This window comes from Lepidochelys kempii, chromosome 4, assembly GCF_965140285.1.
Source record: "Lepidochelys kempii isolate rLepKem1 chromosome 4, rLepKem1.hap1, whole genome shotgun sequence".
NCBI lineage: Eukaryota > Metazoa > Chordata > Testudines > Cheloniidae > Lepidochelys > Lepidochelys kempii.
The window spans coordinates 9,425,169-9,452,728 of record NC_136383.1 but is presented as its reverse complement, the minus strand read 5'-3'; the positions used below and the strand labels follow the sequence as shown (position 1 = coordinate 9,452,728).

At 40.5% G+C, this 27,560-nt stretch overlaps 1 protein-coding gene across 2 annotated transcripts in view; it reads right to left on the bottom strand.

Moving 5' to 3' along the window:
* Positions 1–1,345: 1,345 nt before the first annotated feature.
* GTF2E2 (general transcription factor IIE subunit 2) overlaps positions 1,346–27,560 on the bottom strand; it is a 61,795-nt gene continuing 35,580 nt past the window's right edge. For both annotated transcript variants that reach the window (XM_073340328.2, XM_073340329.2), the window contains exons 5-8: positions 26,143–26,325; positions 15,749–15,842; positions 3,281–3,396; positions 1,346–2,211 (exon numbers count right to left, since the gene is read on the bottom strand). In XM_073340328.2, the coding sequence (XP_073196429.1) occupies positions 2,092–2,211; positions 3,281–3,396; positions 15,749–15,842; positions 26,143–26,325 (513 nt within the window). In that variant the 3' untranslated portion in view covers positions 1,346–2,091. The remainder of the gene's footprint in view (positions 2,212–3,280; positions 3,397–15,748; positions 15,843–26,142; positions 26,326–27,560) is intronic.

Here is a 27,560-nt window from a genome sequence, read left to right as displayed (position 1 = left end):
ACCTATTTTAAATTAATTTTGAAGTTATGACATGTTAAAACCTAAACTACTTATATTAAAATAATTTAAAGTAAATACAAAACCTAATACTAAGCACTATATGTTTGCTGCCAAGTTTTAAAGAAAGTTAAACCACTGAACTGGTGGAAGTCACTGTCCAATTGGGAGTTGAAAAAGCAGAAAAGCTTGTTTTCATCTTCCAATATACAAATAAAAACTAGGTGTAAGAGGGTGAGATTTATTAGCTCTAAAATCTTGAAGGACTTAGTAACCAGGAACAATCAGTTCAGTTAACCAACTACAAATAATACTCCCTTTGTTTAATAAATCAGATAGTTTTAAATATAAAACATGCTTTGATAAATTTTGATAACTTTTTTCCTATGTATCCAGCACTTTTAAAAGCGGTATTATTTAATAAAAAATTGTAAAATGCTCTTTTGTGCATTTTAATTTAATTTGAATTTCATCCAAATAGAGTGTGACACAAATCACAAGTAAATAATTAATAATCAATTTAGTAAATAAGGGATGTATCACTCACTGAATGTATCATTTTTCTAAGCATCAAAAATGTAAAAATGGAGAATCTGAATAAATGTAAGTTAAGCAATTTAATTACTTTAATAAACGTGTAAAAGGAAGGCGGCCATGTACTCTATTACAGTGGAGAGGACAAACAATGTCAATGGCGTAGGATTTCTTGTGCAATGTGTATAGAACTTCTGGGTTAGCAAGAAGCAGCCTCACATTTGTGTAAAGGCTATGTTTAGTTACAAATAATATGTTTCACCAGTTACCAACCAACAAGAATCAACCTTTCTTTAGGAAAATAACTAAAAAATACAAATGCAAAACACAATTAAAACTGATGAGTTAAATTAAGGTTTACTGCTTGCTGATTTAGATCAGTGATTTAAGCTGTTTTGATTTCAATCAGTCCACCCTGTCTGTCATCCTCACTGTTTAACTTTGAGAAGAGTGACTACTATCCCCTAAGGTGCAGGGCATCTGCCACTCACTTGTGATTCCATAAAAAAACAGATTAGTGTTAATTGCCCTCCCATTCATTATAAGTTAGCCAAATTGTATATATCCCACTGGTAAGTTTCACAGGAGTAAACACATACATATAGAATCTTTTACATATTTACATTTGGGTGTTATTTTTTTTCCAAGACGAAAAATAAAAGGCATAGCCCAAAACAATGAAAACTGAACCAATACTTTGGATTTTTTAACTCAAAAACTCCTATTCTTCCACTTGTGAAGGAAAATGTGACTTCACAACAGATGCTGGTTATCCCTTAATTCAGTTGGTCTCTGAAGAAGAAATGTACCGACATCAGTTTTATAGGCTTTATTATTTTAAAAAAACCTGTCCTTTAGTAACACATTGTCATTTTATTTATTGTCTGATCCTTTTAACCCATATCACAGAATTGTGCAATGCATGTGCATCCACTACATGTCATCAGCAATATCCCAAGGGCAATTTCTGATTAGCACTGTGAGGTTGCAGCCACATTTCCAGCACGCAGCCTGGTAGGAATTCTGGTGGTGTATTTCCATGCCAAAGCCTCAGACAACATCAACTTTCATTAAAGCTCAATGCCAAAGCAAAGAAGAAATATACAAACTGTGAATGCGCTTGCCTCTTTAAACAAATGCTTCTGCAATGATGTTGTATGTTCTCTTGGAACAAATAAAATGAATATTGTATTCACTTCTACCTGCAAATCCACTCTAAAGCAATAGAAGAAAAATCCCCTTTAAATCATTGAGAAGCACAGTGAAGCATTTACCAGGAACTCTAGCTTTACATGCTCTGCATCTTTTACCCCCTAGTGGCAAGTGGCTGTCCATTTAGACCTCTTACGAAGTCACAGTTCTCGTTAGCTAATTAAATTAAAATAAAACTCTACATTTGGTAATTTGTACGTGCTCTTAAACAGAACTGTTTCATCTTGACAGTTGCAGGGATGGGGACACACCACATTACTATATACAGTCAGTCAGTCCTTAAGCAGACATTGAACTCCAGCGGCAAAGGGCCTGTGTAAAAAAGCATGTTTCTTCCAGAACCAAACTTCACTGCTTGCCAGGAACAACATCTGAGTAATCCTTCAGTACTCCAGCCAAATGGTCATTGTGAGTCTTAAACCGCCGTTTCTTCTGAGAAGCAGGTTTCTTCCTCCTCTGAATAGGAGCCTAAAAGGAGAAGGGAACAGTAATCACAAGGCTGCCACCCAGGTGTACAAGGATCTGACCTCCTTACAGAATTCAACATTATTCACTGAAGTCTGAAATGTTGTAGTAAAACAGTGCTCCGGTGGGGAGAGCAGCATATTATTTCTAGAAATAAGTGACGGTATTCTTGCTCTCAACTTTTACAAAATGTCACTTGTTTTAAATATTTTCAGTGAGTACTGGCTGTATGGAATATTCCGCTCTCTGTTTTGAGCACCATAGCAGAGTCAATGTGTCGATACAGAATATACTGTACACTGCACAGAAAATATTATATATGCTCTATACATCTACACAAGATATGGCCAGTGGCAACACTGATTATTCCCAATGAGTTTATATTTAACACCCCAAGGGACTGGTATGAACCTGTGGCAACAGCTATGTGTTGACAGGCACCAAAATATCTAGTGTGGAGATGAACAAGAACCAGGGACAAATTCTTTCTTCACTACCACATTAAAAATAATTCCACAGAAGGGTTGAGAGTCTGAGGTCTAAGATAGGACAACAGAGATGTAATACGCTACATATGAATTAATGTCAAAAGCCTATTTTAAGGTCAACAGGGCCTTTATGTAGAGGTCATAGCTATGTTTTGATCTCCACACAAAAACACTTGTATTCGATCCCCAGCCTTTGTGGTGGGGTTGGCTACATGCTTTGTATCAATACTTAAGTTGGCTAGCTGGGGGAAAAAACCTTCTTCCCACCATTTTAATTGATTTCACCACCCCACGACTGGATGGTACAGCTTAAGAAAAAGCAACTTGTAAATCTGAAGTGGCTTTTTACTGTTCCCACTCCTCCTTGATGCCTTGTGGATTACACCAACCTAAACATGAACTCGTAAAAGCTGTAGGAGGTCATAGTGCTATAGAAGAAATCTTTAGGTCCAATAGTGCAAGAGTGACACAGAGTAATTGTGCATATGCGCCATCCCATTTCACTGATTCTTTTCCATTGGAACTAATCTCGTGGGAGCTGAGGAAAAGACCCATTTGAAAGATCTGTGATTTATAACTCTTACTATTTTCTTTGGTCCAGCTTCCTGCATGGAAGAAATACCCTGTCGTTTCAGATACTCTTCTATTTTCTCCTCATCCATAGAATCCACAGGAATGCTCCTCCACAGCTTCTGAAATTCTAAAATGCCAAACAAAGCACTCAGTCCATAGTCTGGCGAATGATGCATAGGTAAAAAACCATCCCATTCAGGGACAATATGACTATACAAACATCAACTGCTCAACACTCCTCCACATCATTCTATGACAACACGGATACCAGAAGTCTGATTGCAAACCACAGTAGGAGTAGCATCACAGAACGAGCACTCAGTTAGCCACTCCGAAAATGCCAGCTGGATTTTTGAGAGAAAAGATGTTAAATTATAAAGGTCAGTTGAAACTGACTTCTGTGCTGACTACACCCCAGAGTCTGGCCAGTGAGGAGCACTCTGCAAGCAACACAACATTTTGATATTAACTCAGTGATTTTATCTTTTGCTTGGCACGTATGCAGCTCTTTAGATCTTCAATGTGCTTTACAAACCTCAGTTCAAAATATCCTGATCACCCATTAACTCCAGCCAGAGACAGCAACTTAATTTTCTGAGATTCGGCTGCCATTATCACAGGAGACTTGTCAGCCTCCTACTCTAATTGATTGAAGATTTGAGACATTTACTGCATCAATCTGCTGGATGATATTACCACTATCGTATAAACAATGCCATACAGTTAATGGATTTCTAAAGTCCTTCCTGTGTTAAAGAGAGAAAAGCTACCTAAGAACCCTGGAAGCAGGAAAAAAAGAACAGAGGAGCAAAGTCTTAATTGGAGCAGCTGTCATCCACACTGAAAACACTGCATCATTGTAAAGTTTCATAGATTCTCTGGAATGCCTTATCCACGAAGCGACTGGTACAATCCCACCTCCCTTCATTCCATGGGCATTAAGTTAGATATACCCTGTCAGCAGGTTTGGCTAACAAACCATAAATAAAACACAAAGCACACAATGCTGTGCAAAACTAGATTTTTTGACTTTCCAGATACAATTAATATACAGTTGTCAAAACAACTGCAGCTCATATGCCCTCAAGAAGTTATTTTATGCAGTGTGGTTTAAAACCTTGATGCTGGTAAACACCCAGTGACATTACCTGCTTCAGACACACTGGCTCCATTTGCACTTACTTTGTTTAACTCCAGAACACAGTTGCTTTGGGGAAAAAAGGCTTACAGCACTTTATAAATTCAGTTATGAAACATTAACGTTTCTGTTAAGACTACATCACACTCCTCACTATCAGTTTTTTTTCTTTCTTTCCCCCACCAGTAAAAAAGGAACTATTTTAAGCTTTCCACAAAACAAAGATAAGGAGTTTTAACCATACAAAATAACTGTGTTTCTGGTCACGTCACCCATGACGACTGGGCTTGTAGCATAATCAGATTAAATTTAAAGCAATCCTCCTTTCTGTCAGTGGGATGAAGAACCCCACCACAAATGGACTGGTTTATCTGGAAAAAGTCATTTCTGACACTGCCCTGAAAATCCATTTCAGTAAAATTTCTCTCATTTCTTCCATGTATTTTTTTCAAAGCAGCAATCACTGTCATATTGGAGGCTGAAGTTGATGACTGTACTTTTTACAGCCCTCACAAGTTGTACCTACGCACCTCCCAATTAATTAAAATGGAAATCCTCTCTCCCTTCTTTCCCAGACTGCAGGCAAGATCCAAGGTCACTTATTTTTTGCAAGAATGACTTCCATAGTCTAGGTCCATCTCCTGGAAAGGGTCCCGTCTCCTATGTCTATGAGCCTCTTCCACTGGTCAATGATGCTCCCACTACAGATCCCTCAGGGACCCCACTATTTACCCTTCTCCATTCTGAAAACTGACGCTTTACTCCTACCCTTTGTTTCCTATCTTTTAGCTGGTTATTGAGGACCTGAGAGGACCTTCCCTCTTATCCCCTGACTGCTTATTTTGCTTAAAAGCCTTTGTTGAGGGACCTTGTCAAAGGCTTTCTGAAAGTCCAAGTACACTATATCCACTGGATCACCCTTTTCTATATGTTTGTTGATTCCCCTCAAAGAATTTTAATAGATTGGTGAGGCAAGAGTTCTTTACAAAAGTCATGTTAACTCCCCCGCAACAAATCTTGTTCATCTATATGTCTGATAACTCTGTTGAAACTAATTAGTTTCAACTAATTTGCCTGGTGCTGAAGTTAGACTTAGCAACCTGTAATTGCCAGGATCGGCTCTGGAGCATTTTTAAACAATTGGTGTCACATTAGCTCTACACCAGTCATCTGGTACAGAAGCGGATTTAAGTGGTAGGTTACATACCACACTTAATAGTTCTGCAATTTCATATTTGAGTTCCTTCAGAACTCTTGGGTGAATACTATCTGGCCCTGACTTATTACTGCTTAATCTATCCATTTGTTCCAAAACCTCCTCTATTGACTTAGCAACCTGTGTGTGGGACAGTTCCTCAGAAGACATGATCTCCTGATCCCCATAACTTAACTAGTGAGGATCTGATGATGTCAGTTATAGGCATTCATTTCTGGAATTCAACCGAATTCTCAATACAAGCCTATTATGGGTGAGAATCCTAACTCTTTTAGGACATGAGGTAAGATGAGTCTCTGGATGTTTCCTATTGTCCGATTCCCATGACAACTGGTACCTTGGCTGTTTGGTACCACAACCTGGTCTCATTAGAAAAGTGGTGCTGAATGATATGAACAGGAAAGCAAAGTACTACTCTATAATTTGTGAGAAACAGTTTCCTAAAATCACTTATTTCTATCATGTCCACATTCTAGGGTGATAGGCAGTTTAGAAATGCATGTAATAAGTATATAGAATAAATCCCAGTTAAATACACTGAGAGCTTGGTTATGGTATGCTACATTGCTTTTCGAGGCTATTCAGTACATGGTTGCATATATGTGGATCAACTGCTTTTATCATTTATGTGATACATACTCTATAGCCAAAATGCTAAAACTTTTACATGAAAATGTAATATTATTTCTACAGTGCTTTATAATGAATACAAATCATTTGTCTCCTTATCAGAGCTCACGTTGCATAGACAAGAGTACAAGTACACAACCTACTAACAGTTGTGCTCAGTGATGGATTCTGGTGTATAAGGATGCCAGGGAGAGGATGAACAGTTAATCATATTGTACAATCTTTTCAAGAACAAAGTGAAAAATTAACACTGGAAAATAGACAACTTCTGATGTTCCAAAGATCAAAAGAAAAAGTTGGTACCTATGGTTCATTTCTAACCATGATAATTCATGTCTCTATTTTTTTATACCGTGGTTATAACTTCATACCCATCTTTTTAAAGCAGATGACCAAGAAGAATATTAACAATTAGAAGTCAACTGTAAAGCAAAAATTGACATTGCATGCAAACAGATAATGAATGAATCCGCTTTTGCAGACTAGTTATGTAATATCCCGCAACTCCTTTTAAAACAACACTGCTTCATAAATCTAACTGCATACAGAGATATTGTTTGAACTGGATATTTGCATCAGGCTACTTATTTTCATGTTTGTTTGCAGGTGAACATTAGCACCAAAGCATCTCAGAATTACACCAGAACTATTTAGGACAGTCAGAGTTCACAAGCATGCATTTTACTGCAAACAGCAGACACCAATGGATTGGTTTAGTTCTGAACTTACATGAGTAAAGCAGAGAATGAGTACACAGCTATCATCCCTCTCTAGGCCCATATACGCTAACAATTTGGATTTAGGGTGTCACCAAGTGGATACAAGAAATATATTCACTGTCTAGTCAGGGAACAAGGAACCAATGCACCGCCAGAAATTACACTAAACACAACCAGACCTGAAAAAAACAAGCCATGCTGTTTTACTGGTATAGAACCATCTTGCTCCCCAATTTTGCAGCTGTAACAGCTAGCAACTGGAAACTGTGAGAGCAGAGCCAGGTCTGAGGTGTTCTTGTTCTTTTAAAATTCAGGTTAAATTGGGCAAAACCTGAATATTAGGTTTTTTAAAATCTGGAAAATTTTCAGAAGTTTTCAGTAGGAAAAACAAAAATGAAGGGCCCTACCAATCCCACATGTATTTGCATTTTGAAACGTAACAGCACTTCCAGCGTTGATAGAAATCTCTTCACAGATATTTAAGAAGACAATCCCTAAAAGTACTAAAATCAATACCACCTACACTACACTCAAACGTGAAAGGATGTTCTATAGGGGCAGTAATTTCTTAAATGTATTCAATTTCTTTAATAAGTGTATGACTATACTAGCTTTTCAGCGTTCGCCCAGTGCATTGAGACATGAGATCAAAGGAGAAGGGCTTTAACACCCTCCGCAAAAGTACAAATACTTAGCTTAGCTGCAGAGCCTGAAATTTGCCATTGCTTTTACAAACCTTTTTTTCTATATTTTAGAAAGAATTGATTAATTACTCAGGAAATTAAAAAGGAACACATGCAGTCTCAACCTTCTTTGGCTAATCACGTCCCCCCTTTTATGAAGGTCATTTAATAATACAAATTGCCCCAGGGTGGTACAGTGGAGAGGGTAATTTAGGTAAGACTTCTGCACCACCCAAAAATTGCAATAATTCACTAGTTTATCCAAACAATCAGGGAAAGTGATGTAGAAAAACTTGTTCAAAACATATTTGAAATCCTTCACTTCTACTGATGGTCTCTAAGAAGCCATTGAGAACACAATGTAGATTCAAAATTGTAGAACATCGTTTTGTACAACAGTGCATCCAGGAGTACTGAGTCCACATTCCAGGATAAACTATTCAACAATTAACTATTCAAAAAGTTAATCACCTGCTAGCTCAGGCTGAGTAAGCCAACATTTCAGGGTTTTTTTTGTGGTTTTTTTGTTTATAACACCAAGACTACTGACATACATAATTAGCTGAAATATGATGGTAAGCAGAGTGAAACCTGTCTTAAGCAACCATGTATGCAAACAATTTTTGTTGATCCCTTAACAGATTCTCTTAACACTGAGAAGAACCATAGTCAATACACTTGAGGATACTCTGGGGCAGTCTCTGGCCAAGAGATGGCCCCAAGAAGAAGCACTCTCTTCTACAGGTTTCACAATATCATAGCATGATTGGCTAATAAGCTCTACCCACTCCCAGCCATGCAGAGTGGAGGGCAGGACAGACATGCCATTTTTGTGTGAATGAAAATATGGGGTTATGCTGCCACCTGCAGATCAAAGTAAGAAATGCCACTTTGTACTACAACTTGACATAAAATCGTAATTTCAGTACTGGTCCATTTATCATACATTTTAAATGTCTAATTGTCAGACATCACAGGATCTCAACTAGTTTTAAACTATCTTCCCCCTACCAGTTAAACAACTTTTGTCAGGAAACACTGCCACCACCTATTGGGAGGGTCATGTGATCTAAAAAGGGGAATAAATTCAGCACTAGATAACTGATCTCAGTAAAAAGCATATTTTACAGAAAACTGCTCAGCCCGTACATTTAAAAAAATGGTGTCATATGCTGTACATCACTGTGAAGCGTGGCCATGCCTTTGCTCTAGGCTGAAGTACCGAACGTATGGAACTTCTCGGTGCTGGAAAGAAGTGTTCAAGGTATTTAGAGTGTAAGTAAAAGATTAGAAAGTTTTCATTTCAGCAGCATCATGGCCACACCCAGCACTGGTTTAACAGTATTTCCAACATGCCAGATGGAGAAAGGGAGAATTGTATCCATCCAGGAGAACTGTATCCATTCCAACCAATTCTCCTTGAAACCAAGCCTTGTTTCTCTCACTCCCTTAGGCAAGGAGCAACAGGCTCAGCTCAATACATGCATAGTTCTTTACACATGGATAGCATATAGGCCTGAGTGGGTGGAGGGAGTCACTCCCAAGTCTTTTCTCTAATTTCACTAATTCTAGCCCTCAAGCCCTCTACAGCCATGAGTACAGGAATGAGATTCATAGAGTTTAAGGCCAGAAGGGATCATTAGTAAGGCTACGATTTAGTCACAGAGGTCGCAAAAGTCACAGAATCCATGACTTCCAGTGACCTCTGTGACTTCAGCCTGCAGCAGCTGGGAGTACCCCACAGCTCCCGGTGGGGGCACCCCACAGTTCCAGGCCGTCACGGGTGGCAGGGGGACCCCCAGAGTTGCGGGCAGCAGGAGTACCCCGGGGTCCCCCGCAGCTCCCAACCATGGCTGGTGGGGGACCTTGGAGCTCTGACACCCAACCCGCAGTGAAGGCCCTCGGAGCTCCTAGCCATGCACACAGCTTTCCCACCTTCAGATCCCCATTTTGTCACAAATATTTTTAATTAAAGTCAAGGACAGGTCATGACTTCCATGAATTTTTCTTTATTGCCCTTGACCTATGACTTTTACTAAAAATATCCATGACAAAAGCTTAGCCTTAATCATTAGATCATCTAGTCTGACCACCTGTATAATACAGACCAGAGCAGAAAGTTTCACTGTTACTCCTGTACTGAGCCCAATAACTTGTGTTTGGCTAACGCATATCTTCTAGAAAGGCATTGAGTCTTGATTTCAAAAAAATCAAGAGATTCACCGGGGTGGCTTGTTCTAATGGTTAATCACTGTTAAAATTTGTGCCTTATGTCCAATTTGAATTTGTCCAGCTTTACTTTCTAGCTATTGGTTCTTGCTTTTTCTTTCTCTGCTAGATTAAGGAGCTCTTTAGTACCCGATATTTTGTCCCAGGGAAGGTCGCTTCACTGTAATTAAGTCAGCTCTCAAGCTTGATAAACCAAACAGACTGAGTTTTTCAAGTGTCTCACAGCGAGGCATTTTCTCCAGCCCTTGAATAATTTTTTCTCTCTTCTCAGCACCCTTGCCAACTTTTCAACATCCCTTTTAAATGCGTACACCAGAATTGTAAGCAGCATTGGTCTCATCAATGCCTTATACAGAGGTTAAATCAGCTCTCTTCTCCTACTCATGGCCCCTTCTACTTATACATCCAAGGATCGCATTAGCCCTTTTTGCCACAGCATGGCACTCTGAACTCAAGTTGAGTTGCTTGTCCATTATAATCATTTTCAGAGTCACTGCTTTCTAGGATACAGTCTCCTATCCTATAGGTAAGGCCTGAATTCCCTGATCCTAGATGTATAACTCAAACGAAATGCATTTTAATACAGCCAAATGCAGAATGGGCCCAGCTTACTAAGCCATCCAGATCACTCCATACTGACTGTCCTGCAGTGTTCCATCTGATTTTTCCCACCCATGTGTAGAATGAATTTTGTTATGTGCACCGATATGGATGTGGTGTGTGACACATCACCTCCGTATTGGTGTACATAACAAAATTCATATAGTGGGGTGGGGCTGAGGGGTTCGGAGTGTGGGAGGGGGCTCAGGGCTGGGGCAGAGGGTTGGAGTGCAGGGGTGTGTGTGAGGGCTCCAGCTAGGGGTGCAGGCTCTGGGATGGGGCCGGGGATGAGGGGCTCAGGGCTGGGGCAGAGAGTTTGGGTGAGGGAGGGGGGGTGAGAGCTCCAGCTGGGGGTGCGGTGAGGCACGAGGGGCTTAGGGCTGGGGCAGAGGGTTGGGGTGCAGGGTGGTGGTGGTTAGGGCTCCGGCTGGGGGTGTGGGCTCAGGGCTGGGGCAGAGGGTTTGGATGTGGGGGAAGCGTGAGGGGGCGGTTTTGAAGGCTCCAGCTGGGGGTGCAGACTCTGGGGTGGGGCTGGAGATGACAGGTTTTGGGTGCAGTGGGGCTCCCTGGGGCTACAGCGAGGAGAGAGGACTCCCCCCCAACTCTCCCCCTGCAGCAGCACCTGGGCTGGGGGGTGAAGAGGTGCCTCTCCCCTGGCCGTGGCAGATCTGGGCTGGGCGAGGGGCGCCCGTCTCCCGGGCGCGGCAAGTTCGGGGCTGGGTCGGGAGAGGGGCGCCTGTCCCTCAGCCGCGGCAGGTTCGTGGCTGGGCTGGGCCGGGGCCAGGGCGTCTGTCCCCCAGCCGTAGCAGGTCCAGGGCTGGGCTGGGTCAGGGAGCTGTGGCAAGTCCGGGGCTTGAGGAGAGGCATCTCTGTCCGCTGCAGCCCTGAGCACCTCGGTGGCGCTTAACAGGTGGCTGCGTGGCCGCACAGCTTAGAGGGAACTTAGCTGGCCTGCGCTCCTCATTTTTTACCACTTTGTCAATCTCTGTGTCATCTACAAATTTTCTCAGCGGTGATTTTAGATTTGATGTTTATATATTTAATATTTTATATTATCATTGATGAAAACATTGAAGTGTCAGGAAACAGCCCGCACTAGAAACACCCAATTTGATAATGATTCCCCACTGACAACTGCTCTTTGAGATTTGCCAGCTAGCCAGTTCTTAATTCATTTAGTGTTACTCTATAAATAGTTTACATTATACAATACCAAATCAGTCCATGGTACTAAGTCCAAAGACTTACAAATCTCTGTCAACCAAACTTGTGATCTCATCAAAGAATTAAATCAGGTTTGTTTGACAACACTTATTTTCCATAGAACTGGCATTAATAATATTCCTATCCTTTAATTCTTTTATCAGTTGAATCATGTATCAGCTTTTCCATTATTTTGGCCAGGACTGATGTCAGGGTAACCAGCCTACAATTATCCAGGTCATCCTGCTTGCCCTTTTTGAATACTAGCACAACAGTATCACTCTTCTAGTTTTCTGGAATTTCCCTGGTATTCCAAGACTTATTAAAAATGAACATCAGTATGTTCGAGATGCCTCAGCCAACTTTCTCAGGACACTTGGGTGCAAAGTATCTGGGCAAAAAATATCGCTAGGGATTTCCTCAAGCCACACAACTAACGACTGGCAGACATAAGGCCTTGTCTTCATTTGGAAAACGTTGGGATAATTTTCCACCCTAGCTCACGCTAGTTCAGCTATAGAGGTCTTAGCAATGTCTGAGATCTTTTGACTAAGTTGAATGAATTCAAGTCAGCAGGGCCTGATCCTATTCATGCCACAGTGCTGAAGGAATTAGCTGAAGAAATCTCAGAGCTACTGGCAATACTGCCAACTTATGGATAACAGGATTGCTCCTGGAAGACTGGGGAAGGGCTAACATAGTGCCCATCTTTAAAAAGGGGGAAAAGAAGGAGCCGGAGAACTACAGACCAGTCAGCCTGATCTGGATACCTGAGAAGCTACTAAATCAATGTATAAAACATTCAATTTGTGAATACCTGGAGAACGAAGGGGTGATCACAAGCACCCAGCATGGATTTACTAAGAACAAATAATGCCAAACCAGCTTGATTTCCTTCTTTGACAAGGTAACTGGTTTGGTGGATGGTGAATGCAGTGGACATAATATATCTAGACTTTAAAAGGCTTTTGACACAGTCCCAAGTGATATTCTCATAAGTAAGCTGGAGAAAATGGTTGTTCTACTGAACCTGCATAAGGGGATACATAATTGGTTAAACAACTGCTAACAATGAGTAACTATTAATGGAATGATATCAGATTGGAAGTAGGTCTCAAGTGGAGTTCCACAATGATGTGTTCTGGGTCTGGTGTTATTTAATATCTTTATTAATGATCTGAATGTAGGAAGGGAAAGCATACTGATCAAATCTGTGCATGACACAAAGCTAGTAGGGGTGGCAAACACTTTGAGAATACAGCCAAAATGCAAAGGGATCTGGATAAATTGGAGAACTGAGCTATAGATGATAACATGAAATTCAACAAAGACAAATATAAGGTGCTACACCTAGGGAAGAAAAACCAAATGCACAAATACAGATTGGGCATAACTGGCCTGGAAGCAGCACCGCTGAGCAGGATCTGGGAGTTGTGGTGGATCACAATCTCAACATGAGTCAACAATGTGATGCTGTTGCCCCCCCCCAAAAAAAACCACAAATACAATTTTGGGTTGCATCAACAGAAGTATAGTATGAAAGTCACGAAAGGCGATAGTACCATTCTACTCAGCACTGGTTAGGCTTCAGCTGGAGTACTATGTCCAATTTTGGTCACCAATGTATAGAAAGGATGTGGAGAAACTGGAAATGATCCAGAGGCAAGTGACAAAGGAGATCAAAGGGATGGAATCTAGGTCATATGAACAAAGGCTGGAGGCACTGGGTATATTTAGTTTGGAAAAGAAGAGATTAAGGGGTGACATGATCGTGGTCTTCAAATATTTGAAAGGCTGTCATAAAAAAGATGGAGGAAAAAATTCTCTCTTGCCACAGAGGACAGGACAAGGGGCAATGGGTTAAAACTACCACGTAGCAGCTTTAGATTAAATCTCAGGAAAAACTTCCTAACTGTAGGAAGGACAATGGAACAGACTGCCGAGGGAAGTCATGGAAGCTCCTTCACTGGAGTTTTCAAAAGGAGGCTGGCTAGCCATCTGTCTTGGATGGTTTAGACACAACAAATCCCGGATCTTGGCATTGGGTTAGACTAGATGTCTAACCCTTCTAACCCTATGGTTCTATGATTCTACGTTGGGATCCCTAGTGTAAATGGGCTGCTGGGGTTTTAAGCACTGGGTCATACAGACATCTTTTGAACAGGATTAGATGACACGTGCTCATTTTAAATTAGTGAGCAACCTGCCCTAGGTTTTCCAACTAATGGTGGAGCTGAACAGTGCTAGCAATGATGGGAAAAGGAGAATTCCCTATGGTAGACAAGGCTGAAAGGCTTACATCTTTGCCTGCCAGGCATAGTTTGGGTTGAAAATTTAAAGACAAAAAAAGGAAAACATGGAACTTAAGTCTCAGACTCACTCACCAAAATTTGGAGAGAGCTATAATTTTCTAATGTCCGAGGTGATGCAACTTCTAAAATCTCTTCCCAGAATAAAGCTACTACTGAAAGTGTAAATTTACCTTGCAAGGAATCAATCTATAATATGCATTTTCACTCACTGCATTCTCTTAAAAGATCAATGAATGGCTCACTATACATTTACTCAACACATTTAATTTTTATTTATTGCTTTAATGGTCCTGTGAATAAATTAAATTCAAATTTCAGTGTAAAACTGTTTTCATTTCTTCTACCTTAAGATGTTATCTTAGGCACTATTGTACTAGTTGGATAGCTCCTCTGAAGATAAATTTTCAACATAATTTAATTAATCTTCATCATCTGGTGCAAATCTGACATGTAACCTTTTCTTCTGCTGTACCAGAAGACACCTGAAGTGGCCAAGAGTAGAACAAATGCTATTTTGACAATTGCTGTATGTAGTGTTGTTGTAGCTGTGTTGGTCCCAGGATACTAGAGAGACAAGGTGGGTGAGGTAACATCTTTTCCTGTACCAATGTCTGTGGGTGAGAGAGACAAGCTATCGAGCTTGCACAGAGCTATACTTCGTTATGGCAGGTACATCATATGAAAGTATACCTCTGCAAAGTTAGTTCAGTCCCCTTGTGTGTATGCATTAGGATACAGTCTGTAATTCCATGATCACACACTACTTTTCCCACAGGACCCTGTCTCATTCAGTGCAAAGAATGGGGAGACACTTCGCCACTGGGTATCCCAGCTATTTGCCAGACAGCAAAGGAATCCTCAGGAACCGTGGGTTCAGTTTTGTGTTCTGGAGAGGAGTGTGCTCTAGTAGTTATTGTCCCTTCTGATCCCTGAGTCCCCCACCCTCTCCCTGTTCCCTTCTGCTCCTATCCCTACCTCCTTATTCTGTCCCCTGCCCTCTGCTCTTCATGCCCAGCTCCTATCCCTCCACCGCACAACTCCTGACTCTGCCCTCTCCTGCCTGTTTCCCCCCCTCCCTCTGCTCATACCCATGTACCTAGCTCATGGTTCCCCATTCCGCTCGCCTAACGAGATCCGTACTTTGCGGCTCATACTCTGCCCTGTTCTGTTCCCTTTGTGCCTATCGGGTGGTGAAAAAGGAGCACAAGCCATCCACAAGATTTTTGCTGGGGATTACAGGGTAAGTTACTGTTTTCAATGTAAGAGTTCACTAGTATAGTATTATTATTATTTATTTGCATTACTGTCATGCATACGAGCCCCAGTCCTGGACCTGGACCCTATTGTGCTAGGCGCTGTACAAGCCCAGAACAAAAAGACAGTCCCTATCCCAAGAACTTATAATCTAAGTATTTGACCTCTTCCATATGTTGACCCTGTGCTTACACAGAAAAGCTTTGAGATCCTCCTCCCACCTAGCTATAAGGAAAGAAGGATGGATGTGACCCTCCTGAAACCTGAGATTTGCTATCCAAGGCTGTGAACCCACCTCATCATCTATTAGGTCAGTTGATTTAACAAAACATGCAATTTGAGACAGACTGGGATTTATTTAGCATTTTGATTAATCAAGGTGTTTTAAGAGACCATAATACCTAAAGATTACTTATGCACAGGTGCTTAAAAAAACCAAATGGAATACAGGTGCAAATCAATTACAAGTAAAAAAGTTGTAAAGAACACACCTACCTTCATCTACTGTAAACTGACAGCTCTTGTCATTGTAGAAAAGAATTTTTTTCTTATCAGGACGAGTAATAAAGGTGATCTGGTCCCCTAAAGCCTCAAACCCAAACAGAAAAAAAGAAGTCAAACTACCAGTGTGTATTTCTGGTATTTCCATTTATAAAATGAACATACTCCAATTTTCTGCTGTGTCAATTAGCTAGGGAGCAGGGGAAAACCTTTAACATTATGTCATGTCAGATGAACTCTCACTTTGCAGTGAAATATCAGTTTTGGAGGGTTATTGTGGCATTAGATTGGCTTCAAAACATGTTTCTGTACCGCTCTCTCAAAATGCACCTGGGGGCTGAATGAGGAGTATTTGCCTCAGGAGTTAGCCGCGTACCATGGGTACCTGGCAGGAAAAGGAGACCGAGATACCAATACGATTTTATATGGTCACCGTAAGAGCTAGAGCTTATAATTAAGCAAATGACAGACTCATTTCTTATGGCTGATATTAAAGAGTAGAACTGAGTACAAGCTTGGTGTGCTTACATGGGTTTCTATTTTGATAAAAATAATACATCAGATAAAGTATTAAGAAACAATATAAGACAATGTAACTACCTCATTTCCAGAAATTAAAAACAAATGTAGGAACTTTTAAAAGATTCAGTCCTGAGAAGGAAAGAATATTGCAACTTTTCAGCCACAATTCTGCAAGGGACGGTGACCTTCAAACCATTCCCCACCTCAATAGAGTGACCTTCCCCAAAGTAATCCCAAGGTGAGACAGCTTTGGATCTGTGCATCACATTGTCTCTCTCTCAGTGAGGGTATATAAATTACATCCCTTGCCCTCTGCCCCAAAGATTGTTGCCCCTTGGATGCATTTGACAACCACCATCCTAATGCACTTCAAATGCTAATGCAAATTTATTTGCTAATCTATTCTCTGTCAGACAAAAATGGCTTATGCCCAAACTAACAATACATGACTTCATGGATTTTATTAAGCATCCCCCAAGTACAGATTATTTTCATTGCCTTAGTGTGTTTCACTTGGTACAATTCCAAATTCATCTTCCTGACGCTAAAAAAGTTTTGTGATTGAATCAAATGGTTCCATTTAATTATACCCATGAGAAGAACGGGATTTTGGGAGCATTTGCCAGGATGGATTTTTGCCAGATACAAATATTAGCAAATTCTCACCCTGAGTGATAAACAGGCTGGCAGATTCTTAAGGCACAAGCTGCTTTGGCTTTCCCAGGTTTTCATACACAGGCTAAAAAGCCCTCCAGCCTGGGACCATCACTTCCCACTGTCCTTGCCCCTCAGGTATTTCCAGGTGTTGTTGTTGTAGGGAGAGTGAGGTACCATCATGATGTCATTGTCCCCCTTTTTTATCTTCTTCCCACTTGCTGGAAAGCTCTTTTGCTGTGACCTGGGTCAAACGGTTCCCACTGTGTAGTGCTACCTCTAAGAGTTTTCTATTGTACACGGTTCCTGGGATAATCCTTGTGCTTGTGTGCCTCTCCTCAATAAGCCATTCACATTGCTTGGCCTTTTTACTGTTGTACCTGAAAAGCTGCTTGTGGGTGTTTTCAACCTCACAATACATTTCAGTGACACATACTTAGCCAAACTTCCTAACTTCATAGATGATGACAGGACGTACCATCCAATGAGCTATTACAGTCTAGCAGATCAAGACTTTCAGAATGATACCTCACAAGGCACACTTTGTACAAACATATCCTAATTACATGATAGTGGTGAATATTGGGGTGCCAGGATGTCACAGACTTTCTGGTCAAATGCTGAATGCTGGATTATTAGTGATGTATCCATTTTATATTATTGTGGGCTTGATATGTCACTCGTCATATGTAGTTATGGCAGAACATACAACATTAGAAGCATTGAAAAAGCTTCAAAAAACCTGGAAAAGACATTTCTATTACATTATGTAGTATTTAGATGGCAGGAATGGTTTAATTCTGTAGATTTAGATTTGAAATTGATGTCCTTATGATACCAAAATGCTCCTTTCTGCTTACTAATGAACAATGTGTTGAATAAAACACAAAGTGACTGTCTTTTAAGTCATTATATTAAAAAAAAAATCTTCATATTAAGAATTTTTTCAAAATTTGACTGCTAGCAAAAAAAACCCAGGCTTAATTCCACAGTAGAACCCTAGAGTTATGAATGCCATGGGAATGTTCGTAACTCTGAACAAAATGTTTTGATTGGTCCTTTAAAAGTTTACAACAGAACATTGACTTAATGCAGTTTTGAAGCTTTACTATGCAGAAGAAAAACGCTGCTTTTAACCATCTTAATTTAAATGAAACAAGCACAGAAACAGTTTCCTTATTTTGTCAAAAAATTTTTTTTTAAACTTTCCCTTTATTTAACAGTTTACATTTAACACAGTGCTTTTTTTTTTTTTTTTTGGGTCTCTACTGCTGCCTGATTGCGTACTTCCTGTTCCAAATGACGTGTGTGGTTGACTGATCAGTTTGTAACTCTGGTGTTCGTAACTCTGAGATTCTACTGTACCACTAAGCTACTCTGCAGGAAGGCCCACCATAAACTTTTGATCATCTGTTGACATAGAGCTATTCAAAATGCAGGAAGAGATTTTGCCCACCCAAACGGTACCCTATTTTTTTAGGGTTGAGCTCACAGACTACTGTGCAGGGAAAATTGTTTTAACTACTGACAGTTGATTGTGCAGCAATCCCTACTGATAGAGGCACAAATAAGGTCTTGTAAGCAGCTCAGATGCCACGCAGCCCTTGAAGAATACAGGAAGTAGATCATCATCCATATTTTTCCGTCCATGTTGCAATGGTGATCCAATGTCTGGTTTACCTATGTGCAAAGTCCAAATCTTTGCTCTTTTGACAGGCCCGTCAAACTGTCCTCACATAGTGAGAGCTTGGCCAGTGACCTGTCCTTTTTGATGGCTAGAATTGTGGTGTGAGCAATTCAGGTCTCCGCGAGTCTCCTTTTCTCTCTAGCTCTAGTTATATAGCACTGCTACCAACTTCCTTGATGCAGAGATTGCGGCTTGTCAATCACACTCTGCCAATTTGGCAAGATCTCTGAAGTGGTAAGATCCCTCTGTTTTGGCAACAACAGATTCCCACCCCGCCCAAAATAGGGATGAGTCAGAGTTACATTCTGTTAACATACATACATCAGGAAGTATGTTGAAGGAATCAGGAGCGTATCACAAATTGCATGCACAGTTATAAAAGGATGCTTGTCAGCTATGCTGGTAATGGCAGTTGTTTCAATCCATGTTATGTATTTGTTCCATTTTCAGAAAGTAGTTAACAACAAGGACTAAAACATCTGCATCAGGTGATCTAATTACTATGCATCTAATTACTATGGTGAATAGAATCATAGAACCATAGGGTTAGAAGGGACCACAAGGGTCATCTAGTCTAACCCTTGCCAAGGTGTCAAACGAACCTGCGTCAAGAGACCCAAAAGCCACCTGGCACATACAGCACGCAGAAGCACCCTTGTGTCTGCATCCTCTTGAGTACTATACTGTACAGGGATTCAACACCTCTACTGGTGACAGACTTTGCAACTTCGCCACTGGAAAAGCCTCCAGCAAGAACAAATGTGCACTGGGAGTGCTCCCACACTCTCAGGTGCATTTTGAACCATATATTCACATAGGAAATTTACAAGCGACTGTTTGTTGGATGCCACGTTTAGAATTTTTTTCCATGGAGGCTCACGGCATCCACCAATCACCTGGTATTTCTTGCATTAAACCTTAGAACATATTGTAGGCCTTGCTGGAGCTGTAGATATAACTAACCATATGAATCAAAGGCTGTGAACCAGAACTGGCCTGGCCTTGGCAAAATAGCAATGCACCAGGTATTAGTTAACACCAAGTAAGCACATTCCTGACCTAAGGGGATAGTACAGGAACACCCAGAGTTCTCAAGTAATTGTGTAAACACATTCCTAGGAGAAGGTACAGGGGCACACAGATTCCTTGTAAGATAAGGAGGGAATGACAGGATAATGGAAGTGGAGGTTTTGTTCAAACTAGCAGGTACAAGGTACAGGATAATAATGAAAAGCATATGGAATGTAATATGTAACTTGTTTGTACCAGTGCATAAAAGGAGAAGTCATAAGAGGGGCATCTTTGTGCTGGTCTAGGGGACAGGACCCTGGTGTCCTGATTGAACTAATACCACTGTCACGGGCACAAATGTTAGCATATCTGTAGCTCCTATGGGGTGCCAATACTGTGCTTTGTTGACAATAAACCTGGCCAAGCACCGTCGCCACCGAACCGAGCCTGTGCTCTTTCTTATGAATAACATGGAGGTCTGCTGAGCAAACTGCTGCACTGTCTGCTCGTGCAGCTGACATGGGAGCTCCAAGAACAGGAACACTAGCAACATTAACGATGTGGCACCATTAGCCACATTCCACAGCATTACCACCATCTGTCTGATACAGTCTTTCTGCAGTTTTCACAGTGTTACTGTTGTCACATCTGTCAAAGACTTTGATTACAGAATTAGCTTTGCCAAATCTTCTTAGGACCTGCCTCAAGTACTCAGCAGCCAATTCATCACATGTGAAATTTGTCTCCAGCCATCAATTGTTTAACAGCCATGGCATCTCTGATGCACACTGCGGTTTCTTTGTTGCATGCTCTTAGCTCATGGATTTTTTCAACTTGAACTTCAAGATGATGCCCTAATTCAGCGTTGTCTGTTCCTCTCATTGTTCCATCAACATGCAAGAAGGACAGTCACCCAGTTGAACCCGTGTCTAAGAACAGTTACCACTGAAACATCATCTCTGCATCTTACTAAGCACAGGGCTCTGCAGAACACAATTTCTGGACTGATAGCTGCTGTGATTGTCCCTCCCTTGCCAGACATAATTTTGGTTTTCTTGGCCATGTCAACAAATATTTTGATGTCAATTTCTTGACTAGGCTGAAGAAGCTACCTGAACCATCAGAATCAAGTATACTTCTGGTAAATCTCTCCATTTCTTTTTCACCAACATCTGCTATTTTCAGCAGACTCTTGAACATCTGATCTTACATGCAGTCCAGCAGATATGTCGATAAGCACTTCTGGATCTGATTCAGGGTCAAATGGGTTTTGTCACATTGTTGATGACATGGTTGGTAAGAGCTGTTAACATGCTCTTCATCCGTCTTCAGTGCAGAAGTAAGGACTTGTTTGTTGTCTTTGTCTTCACTATTTTTTATTAGGCCACTTCTTTCTCTCATATCTTTTGCATATTCATAATCTGAAGCTGTGTACTGCCATCTCTAATACTAATACTGACCTGTGCATAACTGTCACTGAATTAAAAATCTAGTTTCTAAAACATTTCAAAGGCTAGTACTGCATGCATAGGCAATTACAAAATAAAACTTTCCACCAGGCAGACGAGATGCTATACTGTATGTATACAAACTTATGAATGGGGAAGCATTACATTAGGAATTCAAGTACATTTATATTGACCCCCTACGTCGTACGAACTATGGGCATGGAATCTACTGCTGCTGGGAGACTCATCTGGTCAGCAAATTTCAATTGAAAATACAGAAAACTATTATAATCACTTGTAAACCACTTTGACAATTAAGAATATGTGATGCGAAAACATTTCGAGTTAGTATACTGCAAAACGTTGATATTTGCCATTTTTGCCACATGCTAAATAGCGTCATCATTTCTAAAAAATACTTGCACAAACAGAACCAATACAAATATTTTAATACTTTGTCACTTGGTAGCTTTGACCAATAAACACCATATTAAGGTGTTGTATGCAGTGTAGCTGTAGCCATGTCAGTCCCAGGATATTAGAGAGACAAGGTGGGTCAGGTAATATCTTTTATTGGACCAACTTCTGCGAGTGAGAGAGACAAGCTTTTGAACCACACAGAAGAAGAGATCTGTGTAAGCTCAAAAGCTTGTCTCTCTCACCAGCAGAAATTGATCCAATAAAAGATATTCCTCCACCCACTCTGTCTCTCTAATATTAAGGTGTTGAAATTAATGTAAACAGTGAAAATTCATAGTCCTGTTGCAGTGTTTCTGGAACTATGAAAAAATGATACTGTCTCATTTTGGGTACCATTGTTTCACCTCGCCTACAGGCTTACTGCACCACTTGACAGCTCCACATCATACCTCATCTAAATGTACAGAACATAAGCTTTCAAATGATATGGATGTGGGTGTGTATAGGTGTGACAGTCTGTATCCCTATGTTCACCCTTTTTACAAGACTATGATGGATTTTGTACAAAGTATGCCTTGTGAGGTATGACTTGAAAACTCATAATTTGCTGATCATTCCTGTCCTAGTAAAATGTGTGTGGAAAGATTGTACATAAAGTTATAAGATTGTACTGTATAACACTACTGAGACATGTTCCAAGTTTAGAAATGCAGCCACAAACCAGTTCCTCAGAGACAAAAGGCAAACCAATGCCTCAGCCAGGTGTCAACAAAATCAAATGGATTATCGCCTGGTTAAGTGGACATTCTTCGGCAGGAAAAAGGGTGAGAGCAAGAAATCAGCATTTTGGCAAAGAAATAGCTCGAGGTTCCCTTCCCCACAGACCTTTTGTTTCCTGAACCTCAGGTGGAAAGGATTTTCAAAGAAAAAGAGAACTATAAGAAAAGGGGAACAGATGCCCCAAAATATCCCTCCCTTTCTCTCTGCCCCTGGCATCAACAACACCTGAAGAACAAGGAAATTAACTCTGAACTAGCGGAGGGGTCCTAGCTGAAAGAAATCCAGCCAGTAAAACCGATAAAACATGTGGTGAGAGAAACCTTTGCTTTGAATTCATTTAGCTTGTTAAATTAGATATTGTGTTTTATCTTTTATTTTCTTGTGAGCAATTCTGACTTTTATGACTCATTACTTGTAATCACTTAAAATCTATCTTTCTGAAATTAATAGACTTGTTTTATCTAAACCAGTGTGTGTTTGGGAAACTCCATTTGAGATAAGATTTGTGCATATCATTTTCTATTAATGAAATGATGGACTTTATATGAGCTGGTACTGTCCACGAGGGTGCTGGGCAGAACAAGATACACATTTCTGGGGGGAAGTCTGGGACTGGGAGTTTGCTGGTGTTGTCCATAGTGTAATTCATGGGTGGCTGGTCATAGCTCTCGTACAGTATAGCTGGGAGTGATTTAAATGCTGGAGGCTGTGTGTGCAGACCAGGAGTGGTTGCTCTCACAGAGAAGCAGTTTAAGAGGCACCCAAGGTTCGAGAATTGTGGGGACACAGCTGTTCAACAGTCCAGATTGTATCCTGGATAATGTAACAGTAGGATACGTACATTTAAAAAAAAGAAAAGAAAAAAAAAGGCTCTTTTTGGAGTATTGCCATACACCTACCAGATCTTGCATTAGTGAAAGCTTTAACAAAGTGAGAACGAAAGAAATTATAGGGACACAGCAATGAGACTTAGATGTTAGCAGCAAAATGGACACCACGTCTGACAACTTTGACAAAGTGAAGATGAGATGGACAAATTGAAAGGAGCAATGGGATTAAGTGCATAATGTAAAAACAGTACACAACTAGGGCGTGGGAGACCAAAGAACCTTTATAAATAGCTAACGATAGAAAAGTTGTGAAAGATGTGGTAAGACACCAATTCACAGTTGGAAAAAAAGTCCAGTAAAGGATGCAGCGTGTAAGGGATGCCACAGAACTGGACATTTTGCAATACTATGCAGGTCACCAAGAACAGTGAAAACAAGAGAAGAGAACAGTCAGTTAATAATAAGTTCACACTGGTGGGGGAAAGATCCTCAGTAGAAGAGAAAACACCTAGGATGAATCTGGATGGATGAAAACTTTAATTTAAAATTGATCCTAGAGCAGCAGTCAGTACAATTAAAAAAACAACAATATAAGCACTCCAAGGACAGAGCCTGCAAAGATTTAATCAGATTCTACACTACACAGGATGTTTGTGGCAACTTCTGTGGGAAACACTGAGAAAGGAGAATGGTTTTCAACAAACAGCAGCTGTGACACAAGGGCTTTCATCTTCAGTGTGTTCTGATGTAACAAAGACACTCCTGAGTCGGCAAGCACTTTGTCAGGAAGTAAGTCCCTGCACAGGAAACTGTTCAGAAGTGAGAATACGCTCTGGAAGACCGCCCCAAAAGACTTGATCTTTAGAATACAGGCAGTATTTACACATAATTCGTGAGATGACATATCAATACGTAGCTTTAAAGGCTCTGAATTTTATTTTGAATTGGTCACTGATTTACATTCTTCGGTAGACAACGTTTAACAATTTGAAAGACAGGGAGACAGGGAGTGGAGTTCAACTCAGAGTTCTTGGTCCTCCACTTCCCAGAGAGCACTAGAAAATATTGCAGGAGGAATTTAGTAAAATGAGGGACTTCTAGGTAGGAGGTAATTTTCTATTTCTCTGCTTAAGCACGTTCAGACATTAACTAATCAGTCAACAGAACTCCTAGTTGATAGGAGAGTAAAGTAGCACTATCCCCTTTTATACACAAGGAAACTGAAAGAGAGAGGCAAGTAATTTGCCCAAGGCCACAGAGTGAATCAGTGGAAGAAGTCTCTTGACTCCCAGCATTACGGTCACTCCTCCAGACCACACTGCTCTGATGCGAGAGGTGCTGAACATCCACAGTTCCCACTGATTTCAACTGCCATCTGTTGTGAGTGATCAGCACTTCAGAAAATAAGGACCCAGGTGTCTCAAGCAAGGCATCCAGAAAATTATAAACTCATAATTAGTGGTCATGTATGAAGTGTTTGGCATAAGTGACTTGCCCACAAGACCACAGGAATTCTGTGGCAGAGTCAGGGATGAATCCAGTTCTCCAGGCGGACACTCCGTATCCTTTCTCTTCCTGCAACCCCCTGCCTCAGTCACTACAGATCTTCCAACTTCTATCCACAAACAAGGTAGGGGTCATACAAACAACTTCTTCATTCACTACACAACCCTGATTCATGCTTAGATCAGGCCCATCCTTTGCAAAGAATGAAGGAAGGTCCTGGGGAAAAAACAGTCTTTAATTACATGATTGCATACTGTCTCATAATCTATTTGCATATGGGCAGCAGTGAGGTTGCACAGGCCACCTTAATTTTGGCATTTTGAGTTTTGACTTTGCAGCCTAAACATTTCTTTAACATAAGGTTTTGTATGTAATTTCCTATGTATGTTTTTAAAAGGAAAAAAAATTCTATTCTGTTTAACCCCAGGACCTTCAGCACTGACTTCCAGCACTAGAACTAAAGAATTAGCTGGCATCAAGCTGTTATTTTCTATGGACCAGCTAATAGAGAACAATGCATAATACTGGATTAAGGAACCAGATTAAGCTAAATCAAAATAAACCACAATTAAACTAAAATAGGAGTGTCTACACACAAATTTGCACAGGTTCAGCTGAACCAATTTAAAAACACTTTAAGGTAAATGGGTGCAAGTTTGTTTGTAGACAAGGCCTTAGTAACTAATCAGGGGCCTGAGCCTGAAAAAAGCAGATCTGAGTTGAGTACTCGATTCCTATTGACCAGGATCAGGCTACGTGGCAATACCAGGGTTGCCAACTCTGACTGCACCTATTCCGGGAGATTTTCTTTTTTGCCCCCCATAACATAATGTCATTTGCTTAAAATAGCCTGTTAAAATCTCCTGGATTGCTTTCAATAGTCAATGGGAGATGGATGCTGATTCTGGGAGACTCCAGGCCCCTCCTGGAGGGTTGGCCACACTACAATAGACAGGCAAGGCTGTTTCATTGATTAACATAGGCTTTGCATTTCACTCCACCAAGTCTGCTTTTGTGAAAGTGAATCAGTTACTGCTATGACAGTTTACCAGAGAATGGAAATAAGTCACTGCAGTATCTTGAAGTAAAATTACAGTATGTAAAAAAAATCACGGATTCAGACATTTTTAAGACCAGAAGGGACCACTGTGAAGTCTGACCTCCTGTATAACACAGGCCACATGGCTTCCTGAATTAATTCCTGCATGACCTAGAGCAGATCTTTTAGAAAAAAATCCTGACTTGATTTTAAAATTTCCAGTGATGGAGAACAACAAATCTTTGTAAATTGTTCCAAAGGTTAATTATTCATGCTGTTAAACATGTGCCCCTTATTTCTAATCTAAATGTGTCCAGATTCAACTTCCAGCCATTAGGTCTTGGTATGTCCTTGGCTGCTAGATTGAAGAGACCTCTATTTCCACATTTCTGTTCCCCATCTAGGTACTTACACATTGTGATCAAGTCACCCACTAGCCTACTCTTGGATAAGACAAATAGATTGAACTGTGAGTCACAAGTGTTACTTACCTTTATGGCTTTCTGTGCATTTGGCAGTCCTTCCTCAATATCTTCCAGAAGGATTCCTCCCAGCCCCCGCTGGTCATGCTTGTCCAAGAGCCTGAGCAGAGCCTTTTTATCTTTCAAATTGTACTTAGGTTTGAAAGCATATTTCCCATCTATAACTTCTATTTTGGGATTGCTGACTAGAGCCTGTAATAGGGACATAAGTTTTAAACTTCAGAAAAAACATGCATGTATATGTATATTTGACTAAACAAACTTGTCATCTGTCAATGACGGCACACCAGCAACATATTGTAGCTGACAATTAACGATGACGATTAGGAAGTGGACTTGGGATTCAGGATCTCAGATCCAGTACAGGCAGAATTCATCATGATGGTACTTTTTACTTTACAGAGGAGGGTTAAGCACTATTTATACAATGCACCTTAGGCTGGGAGATCCATAAAGACACTTGCGGCAGCTGTGTTAGAAAAAGCTGCACAGCTCCTTTTTGGAAGGAGATTAGAGGAATAAAAATACCAGGGGATACAAAAATATGAATTCTTCTGGACATAAAATGCAAACAAACTATTTACCCAACGTATCGCACTGATCTCATATTGAGGTTACAAATGTGAAAGACATTACCCTGGGATGAACAAATCTGTAGTCAGTCTTCCCCAACTGGTGTCAACCGGCACCAGCAGATGCAGAAGAAATTGAGAAGAGCAGACCTCCTGCACAGAAGAACTTTACCCATGATGGCAACTTCAGAGTGAAACTGAACAGGATTTCATGGACAATTGAAATGATAAAGATATGCTCCTGTTTCACAGCCAGTACCACAATGGAAGTTCTTCTGTAAGAGAGAGCAACCCTACTTAGTTTCTTCTGCAGCTGCCAGCCTGACCCTGAAAGGAGAAAGAGAAGAGACACAGGAAGAAGAAAGGAGGGAGAACACACAGTCATCATAAAAAAGTTAACTAACTTTGGTAGCCTACCAAATTCTCAAGAAATTATGTAAACCACCAAAGTTTTGAAGTGAACTGCCATAATTTGCCTGTTAATAGCCTACTAGACTACCATGCTGTTGAGCCTTTGTTCACACTCTATTATCACTTATAAATGCAATAATAATTTAACAAAGTGTTTTCTTCTTAGCTTAGCATCTACATGATAATGCTCTAATGGTGAAATCCTCAACAGAATTGCCATTGACTTAATTTGGGCCAGGATTGTACCCTACAGGTGAACATCTCTGGGATTTAGCAGGAGTATTAGTGCCAGTGGAATGTTGCAAGATATTTTTGTTACAGCCACACTACTTTTATTATATCTTGTCTTTTTAATGTCACTACTATATATACTGATTGTCTTCTTGCTATATGTCTATGTTAGTTGGTATTAAATAAAAACGTAAGCAATGTTTCACTCATAAA